The 11,146-nt window shown below is 32.3% G+C and overlaps 1 protein-coding gene across 1 annotated transcript; it reads left to right on the forward strand.

Moving 5' to 3' along the window:
* Positions 1-2,308: 2,308 nt before the first annotated feature.
* LOC131162283 (calcium-binding protein KRP1-like) lies at positions 2,309-3,033 on the forward strand. The gene has a single exon (XM_058118596.1). It carries the CDS (start codon positions 2,532-2,534, stop codon positions 2,889-2,891), a length of 360 nt encoding a protein of 119 aa, XP_057974579.1. The 5' UTR covers positions 2,309-2,531; the 3' UTR covers positions 2,892-3,033.
* The last annotated feature ends 8,113 nt before the right edge of the window (positions 3,034-11,146 follow it).

An 11,146-nucleotide genomic window follows, 5' to 3' on the forward strand; every position in this document is an offset into this window, starting at 1 on the left:
AAATTACAAATATCCCTATATGGTTTAACACAAAAACGAGGAGGTACCTTGTGCAACTATACTTTTATTATCACAATTAACCCCATTTTTTTTTTTCCCAAAAATATGTAAAGCAGTAATTCTATTATTTTTTATGAATTAGAGATGACAAAGACTAAAATATTCACAAAACAATTAGTTAAATTAAAATGTTAATTATTTGGATTATATTCCATACAAGTTTTAAAGTTTAATTAACCACAACAAAAGTATATAAGGTGAATATGTAGATCCAACTTTAATTTAACATGTTTGTTACTGGGGAGGAGAGAGCACCCTTTCAGCTTATCATTAATATTAATTGTTATGTGAATACTTGGTTTCTTTATAGTATGTTGTGCCAATAGAAGTTAATAAAATTACAAGAGGGATGTACATTCTAGTCAAACCAAAGAGAGAGTTTACATAGTTTTTCTTTCTATTTTTAATAGTGAATACAAAAAATATATAATGAAAAATAAAATTTTATTCTTATTTTTAAGGTTTTTTTGAACAAAATTATTGTCCAAATGTAATCTAAAGAAAATGGGAAAAAAAGAGAAGAGTTTATAAATTATTGAAGCAAGATAATTATTAATGCAACTAATGGTTATGTAGTTTATTTGAAAAATCCTAATATGTTTGTTGTGTCGTGCATTTAATAGGCTAATTTGTATAAATTCTGTCTAAGTGATTGGTACTAACTGTAGCTAACTTGACAGGACTTATTTTTTACTTACTACATCCAATGTTCCATTTTTGAAATAAGGTAAATTTAATGTACTCTTAAGTTTTGTATATAAGCAAAAAATTCAAATATCGTCATGCATAAATTTTTATTTTTCATAGTTAAAATTTTTGTACAATATTTTTATGCATAAAATTGGTGAAAGTTGAATGCTATGATATAAAAACAAATGGTATGTGTAATACCTAACTTTGATGAGTTATTGTACACTCAAAGTGACCTAAATTTTAGATTTTGAAATATTATCAATTGACTATTCGGTCATAATTTCATATAATTAAGTTAATGTTCTTTTTTTATTTTTTATTTTTTTTTTCTATTTGGACCTTTTATTTGTTTTCTTTGGAGATGTCCTACATAACTATGCATCTTTCTTTGTTTAGCTTTTGGAGAGAAATAATGTTACTTTGATTAATGTTTATTTAGTTTCAACTACCAAATCTCTTGTCATCATTTAATATAATCATTTTGTTTTCCTCTCATCTCAAATCTCTATAATTATCTCTCTTTTTTCTAATCAACAAAATAATGTGAATTCGTATACACTTAGGTTATGAGTTGTTATATGTAGTTAATGATATATTTAAACAGACTCATCTATTGACAACTCACAAAAAAATTTAATTATAATTGATTTTTTTTAAGAATTTTATTATTTTTTTCTAAAAAAATTTCAAGCCTATTCAAATAAAATTAACAAGTAAATTTGATTCTATTAATTAATTTAGTTGTTTACAAATAATTCCGAACTCAACTAACAAAGTAGTTAATTGGATTGTTTGTAAATACATGTGTATTTACCTTTAATATTTAAATATTATCAATACAATAAAAAGAATAATCTTTTTCCCATCTTGATGTCTTACACTTTTTTTATAGACAATTTTACTCCCAAATAAAATAAAAAATTATAATAGATAATGAGTACTTATACACATGATCCCAAGATTTAATTACTTCAATTTTTAGGTTAAGTTAATGTCTATGAATATATATCAAGTTCATTCTACAAGTGGTGAATTCTGCTATTGCGATCCTCATAAATGAATGAATTTTCGTAATTTTGATCACTTTTTTATTTTGGAATTCACAAGTAAAGTAAAATTATAAAAAATTTCACTTGTAAGTCTAAAAGAATATAATAAATGTTGATTAATTATATACATATTTGGACTCAAAATTTAAAATTTTAATTTTTTAAAAATCAAATTAGTGATCTCCACGTATACTAAATATACTAAATCCGTCCATCAGAATTCAGAAGTCCTCGCATCTTTCTCCACCTAAAATTAGAAAATCTGACACATGAATCTGTGCAATTGGACCAGTTGTTCTCAAAAATGGAATTTTCCTTTGACTGCCCTCGAAAGTTAAAAACTACTGCACGGACGATCCTGCCCTTTTGGACAGAGTTGCGTGTGACAGGAAAGTAGCCGAGAAAGTAAGAGGAACCAGCCCACACCCCGTCCAAAACTTCAATCTCACCGCCCAAATGACCATTCTAACCCTGAGACAGAGAGGAGCTTCTTGGCAACCCAGGGCCCAGGGGCGGCAGCTTCCCATTCACAATGGGACCGACCCACTCCCCAGCTACGCTTGCGTTGTCCGTCTCCCCTGTCCTCTCCTCGCCTTCCCCGAAGCCCCTTCCTCTACTCATCCCGTGTCCTCCCCTCTCCCTTCCTCTATTTATCTCTTCCTCTCTACCAATCCCAACCCAAAAGAAAAATCCCATCTCCTTACCTCCCAATTTCTCTCTCCGTGTCCGATGGAATCCCAAAACAGAGAACAATTTGAAGATTACTTGCCGGTGATGGCCGACAAGCTGGGCGGGGACGGTCTGATCGGAGAGCTCTGCAATGGGTTTCGGCTTCTGATGGACGGCGACAGGGAGCTCATCACCTTCGACAGCCTCAAGAGGAACGCTGCCCTTCTGGGTTTGCAGGGCTTCTCCGACGAGGATCTCCGGAGCATGATGAAGGAGGGCGACTCCGACGGCGACGGGGCTCTCAATCTCATGGAGTTCTGCGTCCTCATGTTCAGATTAAGTCCTGATTTGATGGAGCAGTCCCAGTCGTGGCTTGAAGAAGCACTTCAACAAGATTTTTTCCAGGACTATGGCTGTTGATTTTGCTCTTTCTTTTTCTTTTGTGGGTTCGGGTATCTTTTTCGAATTTATTTTTTGGGTGGAATGTGAATAAAGTATACGAAAGAGAGGAGAGCTGGGCGTTTGATTTACCAGTTGCAATATACTTGACATTAAATTTTAATGTGTTTCATCGTGTTCATTTGATTTGATGCAAACAGAGTCTAATTCTGAAAGCTTTCCCTGTTCTCAAAAAATCTCAATGGAGTTCCAAGTTTGACTATAATGGGGCCGTCGAGGTTAGCACTTAGCTAATTGGTTCATGTTTTTCGTTCTCTTCAGTTGATTGGAAGAGCGTTGAATTGTGGCAACGCAGTATAAGGAAAGTCCTTTATTTATTTTTTAAATTTTTTTAATTTCAAATCTTAGGTTTGAATTTAATTAAATTTTAATAAAAATTAATATTTTTATTATATATTATATTTAAATTTATATAAATTTAATTTTTCATTTACAATTTAAATTATGAGATTTGAATTTTATTAGATTTAGATAAAATATGATATAAAAATATTAAAAAATTTAATGTAAATTCATATAATTTTAAGAATCACTTAAAAAAATATTTTTAATATAAAAATATTTATTTAAAAAAGTACTTATTTAAAAATAATTTAGGATTACTTATTATAAATATTTTTAGGTAAGTTTATTTTTTTAGAAATTTTTTTTTAAAGTACTTATTTTCTTTGAACAAATTGTTTGTACAAATTATTTTTGAAATAAATACTTGGTAAGTTTAAATCAAATACTACTTATTGACACAATTACTAAAAAAGTATTTTTTTTATTTATGTAAAAGTACTTATTTTTTATTTTTTAGGACGTATTCAATGGAATTAAATCTAAAATTTGAAATCTATGTTTTCAAATACTATTTTAATGTTATGTTTAGTTTGCGAGTATAATATTGGCTGAGGAGGCATTGAATGGAAAATTGAATTCAATAGATTGAATTTCAAAGTCCCAGACCTAGACAGCTCTCTGCTCTCTCTCTCTCTCCCTCCTTCCTCAAGCTCTCTCTCTAGATTTTCTCTTCATTTTCTGGCCAAATTGACAATCATATACCATTTCGGAATCCTACCTTCAATCCTTAATGACTTAATCAGAGTAGATTTATGACTTAGGGGAGCAGATTTATGATTTCAGTTTCGTAAATACCACTCCAAGGTTAAGGTAAGAAAAATAAATTATGTCGATTATTTTATAAATTTACTTGGTTAAATCATGGTATGTGATTACTGGAATATTATATATGATTTTCTGAGTAATTTTATGGGTATAAAAATTATGATTTATTTATTAAATTATAGTATTTGATTATTAAATTGTAATATTTGATTAAATTAGATCTTGAGGAATATTTTGACATTAAGTTAAACTGAAAGGATTTGATTAAATTAGATTTTTGGGAATATGTTGGAATTAAATAAAACTGTAGGAATTTAATTAAATTAGACTTTGGGAAATATTTTGACATTAAGTTAAACTGTAGGGGTTTGATTAAATTAGATTTTTGAAAATATTTTGGAATTAAGTTAAACTACATGAATTTGATTAAATTAAATTTTGGAGAATATCTTGGAATTAAGTTAAACTACAGGAATATGATCAGAATGAGTTTTTGGGAATCTTTTGAAATTAAGTTAAACTGCAAGGATTTGATTATATCAGATTTTGGGAATATTTTGGAATTAAATCAAACTGTAGAGATTTGAATATATCAGGTTCTTGAAATATAATGGGATTTAAATTAAATAGGTGAAATTGATCATACACTTTGTTTTCAGTAAAAAAATATTTTTCTTGAGCAGTTATTATATTATGATTTATCAGTCAAAGTGTGACATGAGAATAATTGTTGTTGTGTAATTAAACATGATGATTTTTATATTATTATGAAATGATAGTTATGATATGACAGTTTAATAATGAGTTGTAAAATTATATTGGGTTGTGATTTGATATTGAGTTGTGAATTTATACTGAAATCATGAAATGTTGGGAATAATGTGATTTATAAAAAGACAGTGTTATACCAATATGATTTGTGGTTATGAAATGTACGGTGATTTACAGATCATATAATTATTGAGAAATATGAATTGATGAAATTATTACTATATCATGACTTGTGTGAAGGGTCACGAAAGGGGTGAATTGACCATGTTATGTGTAAAGGACCATGAAAGAGGTGAATTGGTCATGTTATGTGTAAAGGGCCACGAAAGGGGTGAATTGGCCATGTTATGTGTGAAGAGTCACAAAAGGGGTGAATTGACTATGTTATGTGCGTAGGGCCACGAAAGGGGTGAATTGATCATGTTATGTGTGAATGGCCACGAAAGGGGTGAATTAGTCATGTTATGATGTGATATGCCGGTTTTATACCGAGACAGATACGACATGACGATTTTTTTTTTTTACCGATTATGATATGATAGATATGATATGACAATGAAAACGTGCTTTGTAACGCTCCGACTTGCCACGTGGGCCCGGGGTGCTACTTTAGTGACGTATGTGCATATGATACCTGAGTCATTATAACTGAAATTAGGAATAGCTTCCCAAGAGGGGGGTGAATTGGCTTTTAAAAATTTCTTTTAATTCCTTTTGAGATACCTTAAACTTCCTTTATTTCTTTTAACCAATTCTTAACTTGTTTATTTAATTATTTAATCAATCGAGAACTTAGTTCTTTTATCCAATCAATAACACAATTAAACAACCAATCAATTAAATAATATCTTCAAACCAAACAATCAATTTATTTGCCAAGTACAAGTTAAACAACAAACAACCAAACCAAGATATAAAGTATTCAACACTTTGGTAATATAACATCTCAAGATGATTGTTTGTTTATATTTTCCAAATTTGAACCAAGCCCTGTAGTGAATGAGAATTTATGCTTGCTGATGTAAAGCCCTGTATAGATGAATCAAATCACTTTTCCAAATATTTAGAACTCAAATAAACTCTTGGTAAATTTATCTTTGGGATGTTAACCAAGTAACGTACTCCCGTAAGGTTTCCGCAAGATATGGAGTAACCAACGTACTCCCTTTCGGTTTCCGCAACCCAAATCAAAATTAAACCTTAATTTTGTTTGACTTCCAAATATATGTAGTTTATATGATTTTCAAATTTTAAATCATCCACACAATTTAAATATGCTGAAAATAAAGAGTAAGGGAAAAAGAGAATGAGACGGAGATTTTTTACGAGATTCGGCTTATACCCAGCCTATGTCCTCGCCTTTGGCAAACCACCAAAGGATTCATTAGTTCAGTTCCATTGACGGGTGGAACAATACCGATTACAACACTCCTTGGTTAAGGTTAGAGCCCAGCTTCTCCAAACGATATCCTCTCGTTCGGTCACTCCTTACATAGGCTAGCGCCCGCCTCTCTAAGCAATATTTCCTTACTTAGCCAATGATCCAAACAACCCTTGGAATCGTCAAAGAACTACAAGAAACAATATATAATCTGCGTACAAGTATACTCTCTCAAAGAGCAAGTTAGTACAATTTCAGCACTATGTACTTTGAATGTAAAATATCAATATGAAATACAATGAAGCTCAAGTGTAGAATTCACCAATATCTTTCTTAGAAGAGGATTAACAATAGGAACTCAGAGAAAGAAGGATCAGCACTTCAGAATTCTCAGCAAAAGAATTTTTCAATGAGTGAGCAAGAGAGCTTTTGAAGAATAAGAGTGCTTTCAGCTTTACAAGCAGATTTTTCAATTCTTAGATGAGTTTTGATTTGCAAAACCATGTATTTATAGTCTTTCAAACTTGTTTCCATGTTGCAAAAAGTTTCCTTAGAGAGTTTCTGTTAGCTTTGGTGTAATCCCAAGAGGGGGGGTGAATTGGGTATTTAAAAATTATCACCTATGTTAAACCAGATAAGCAGTATTACTTAACCTAGGGTCTGTCTATGCAAATGTAAATCTAATCATTTACAATATAACATACACGTGCAGTAAGTAAATTGCGGAAATGTAAAGAACACGCACGATATGTTATCGGGGTTCGGCCAACTGTGCCTACGTCCCCGCCTCTAGCTCGCAAGTAGGAGGATTCCACTAATAGCTCACTTAAGGGTGGAGCGGCACCGTTTACAACCAGGTCAAATTAACACAGGGCTGACCTCAACCTTAACCAGGTCAATTAGCGGGGCTGACCTCAACCTACACGCCTTAACAGGACGACGCACCTAGCTTTCCTAACCGGGTCTAAGCCAATCCGGGACTATTCCAGGGCTAGTCTCCCTCTTCAGGCCCGTGCCTGGAAATACAACAAATGTGTATAAAATTTGTACACAGAAATATGCTTCTAGAAAAGCAGATGTGTGCACCAATACAGCTCAATCAATAAAGCAAGCACGAATGATATGTAGATATGCTCAGTGCTCTAATGTGTGCTAAACACTCAATCAAGTATGATAATCAATCAAGATCTAGAGTGTGTATCTAAGCAAGATTTGAAACACAATATTCGAATATCACAAAATCATATTAGGGTTTCAAATATGCTAAGCAAGATAGATCAAACAAACTCAATATGATATTTTAATTTCTAAAGCACAATGGAGTTGTTTGAAAGATTAGCTTTTCACAAAAGGATTTTTGCACACAAAATCTAGGTTTAGGTATCTTGCAACAACAATGCAAGAACCATAACCCTCAAAGTCTTCCCACACAAGATTTATCAAATGAAATCCGCGGAAGAACTTTAGGCTATACTCTCAAATAAAATCAATCAACCTTTATACCAAAAGAGAGTATTAGCTAGAAAGATTACGCACAATAGCCTTATAGAAATACTCACAATGCTTAGAGAAATAAAGATTGAAGAGTATGTGAGTGTTTACAAGAAGTTTTTGGCTAATATAGGGTTTTAAGAGTTGAGAGAGTTTTGCCCTAATCAAGTTTGCTAATCCTTGCTAATAATGATAAATGAATAGGTATATATAGGCAAGGAGGTATTGTTGACCGTTGGGGACCTATTGGGTATTATTAAGAAAGATTAATGATGTTTAAAGCATTTTAACCCTGTTTAAAAAATATTAACTGCGGTAAAAAATTAGGGTAACCCGAGAGGTCCGGTCGACCAAAAATGGTTCGGTCGACCAGGACTCAAATGGCTCGGTCGACCAGGGGACTTTTGAACTGAAAGGCTCGGTCGACCGGAGAGGGCGATTTCCCAATTTTTTGAGTTTCGGTCGACCAGGGCATTTTGAACTGCCTGGTTCGGTCGACCAGACCGCTGGAAATTCTCCCGAGTACCTTCCGGTCGACCAGGTAGTTGTAGTTCAAAAGCTCTCGGTCGACCGAATGGTCAACTGTTGACCCAGGAGGGTTTCGGTCGACCAGGGCCTTTTGAACTACAAGTTTCGGTCGACCGGGTAGTTAAAATGTTGAAAAAAAGGAGTTTCGGTCGACCGTAGTGAAGGCTCGGTCGACCGTAGTGAAGGCTCGGTCGACTGGGGCTGAAATCAGCGAGTTTCGGTCGACCGTAGTGAAGGCTCGGTCGACCGGCCTCTACTTTTCTGCATAGATACTATTTAGTGTTTCGGCCATAACTTTTTCTATAAAACTGAACATTGGATGTTCTTGATTCCAATAGAAAGGTAAGAAAAAATCCCACAACTTTCATGTTGAACACATTTTAAGATAATTACGTTTGGTTTGAGAAAAATGTCCATCAATGAGACGGAAGAAACATGAAGGGAGTTTTTCTCTTACGGACACGTTTCAGTGTTTTGGCCATAACGTTTTCTGTGTAACTCCAATTTGGACGTTCTTGGTATCAAACTCAAGCTATGGTAAAATGCCACAATTTTCATTTTGAACATGATTTGATATGACATCCAATTGAGTAAGAAAATTGTTCATTTCTAACATTCGGTCGACTGGCCGGTTGACCGACCCCTTTGAAAATTTTAGTTTTTGTCTTCTTTTAACTTTAAAACCATTTAAAAACCTTTGTATAAGTTAGGCATTTTATGACAAAAGTTTTTCATGTTATTTGGAGGTCCTATGGTCAATCTAAGGTCAATTTGAGCATACCTACCTATCATGCATCATGCAAATTATTACAAGCCATATGAGTGCACAGTCCATAATAAAATTACATCCCAGAATGAACTGAAAAATAAATACAAATGTAGCACAAGATTCTTCATTTATCGGCACGAACACCGCACGCCATCATAATAAGTCTTTTAGTCCCGAAGCGCACACAAGGTGATCCTGCATGCAATTCTCAGTACAACCATTAGTACCAAGAGTATTTGTCATAATCAAAACTGGGTGTGACCAATCAAGTAATAGTTTCCCAAGTTTTTAGAAAGTTTGGAGCTCAAACGGCTACAATTTAAAAACAAGAGTTTTAAAATTTTTGTCCGTTGAACAGTGTTCAGTCATCTGAAGTGTCGAGGTCAGTCGACTGAAGTTTCTTAACCCCTTAAAAATAATAGAACTGGATACAGGGTCAGTTGACTAAAATCAGGATTCATTCATCTTATGTCGCAGGTTCAGTCGACTGAAGTAGTAAGTTCAATCGTCTGAACTTGCTGTTGTAACTCTCTGCCTATTCTGTCTTGTTCTTCTGTTAGTAGTGAACCTGGTTCAATATTTTGACCATAACTTTTTCTGTATAACTCCAAATTAGATGTTCTTAGTGTCAAATGAAAGCTAAGAGAAAATACTACAACTTTCATGTTGATCACTCTTCAAAATAACGAGTTTTTGATAGCTAAAAAGCCACCTGAATACGGTTGTATAAAAATTGACAACAAATTGAAAAACTCTTTTTGATGCTTTTCATTCCAAAAATGACTCTAAACTTTTTAAAATAATTTTTGACCTTATAAAAATATTTTCCAGGTATTTTAAAAAGTATCTAGGTCTAAGTTTACCTAAGAGCTTTAAAATATTTCAAACGATATTTTAAACATTAAAAGTACTTACATGAAAACTTCTAATTCTAGGTTCTTGAGTCTTCATGTTTTGTCTTTGGATTGAGTCCATCTTTTCTTCAAGATTCCATATTCTTTGAGCTTTCTCACTTTACCTTTCTTTGGATCTTTTGACTTTAATATGCCTTGGCTTTCAACAACTTATTCATGTCCTCATATTCTTCAAGATTTCATATATCATCTTTAAATCCATGCTTTGACTCTTTTAAGCTTCATTTGATCCTTATAAGCACTTTGACCTTGCTTTCTCATATATGAGCTCTGAAATATCATTACTCACACAAATACATTAAATTTCACTTGTTTGTTAGCATCAAAATACGATAACAAGATTTTAAGCATTTGTAAGGCCAACAATCTTCCCCTTTTTGATGATGACAAATAAGGAGCAAAAATGTGAGTAAGCCTTAAAAAGGCTCCTCCTTTCAATAAGCTTCATCTTAATAAAATCAATATTAACTTTCTTTTGGTTTTACAAGCTTTTTCAATCAATATTAAATACTTAAATACTTCTTTTTAATAGATATCATGCTCAATTATGCTCAATTTTTGCTTCACAACTTCTCCCCTTTTTGACATCAATCAAAAAGAGAGAAAAAATGATTTAAATTCAAATATAAATCATTTTAAGCATATCAATAACCATGTATTCCAAACATATGTTCACGCTCAAGTTTTTTTTTCTTTCAATATAGCATGTGTAGTGTGTAGCTCACAGCATTTATTCAAGATACCAACTGATATTAATTTGATGGTTTTTATAATACCAATTTAAAATTTAAAATTTAATTCATGATGTCAATCGATTTATGACACTCCCCCTGAATTCAATACATTCAGATTTGATACCAATTATGCTTTTAAGTTTAATATTCATGCTTCATATATTGATTCATATCCTATATGTTCTCATGAACACACTCATCAAAAACCAATATCATGCTAAGATTAACAATGTCACATCATGCTCATAAATAATTTGAATTTGTGATACCAAGTGAGTTTTTAGATTTGATATCTATTGAAAATTTTAACATGTGATACCAAAAATACTTTATAGATACCAAAGCTTAATATCACATAATGTATAGTTCATGGATATCAAAAATATCATTCATAGCTCATGGATACCAACATAAAGAGCAACACAAGACAAATTTATCCACTTGATTCATTATTAGCATGCATAGTCAAAAAAAAAAAAAATAAAAAATTTTTATATCAAGATTCATGCTCATGCTCA

This window comes from Malania oleifera, chromosome 1, assembly GCF_029873635.1.
Source record: "Malania oleifera isolate guangnan ecotype guangnan chromosome 1, ASM2987363v1, whole genome shotgun sequence".
NCBI lineage: Eukaryota > Viridiplantae > Streptophyta > Magnoliopsida > Santalales > Ximeniaceae > Malania > Malania oleifera.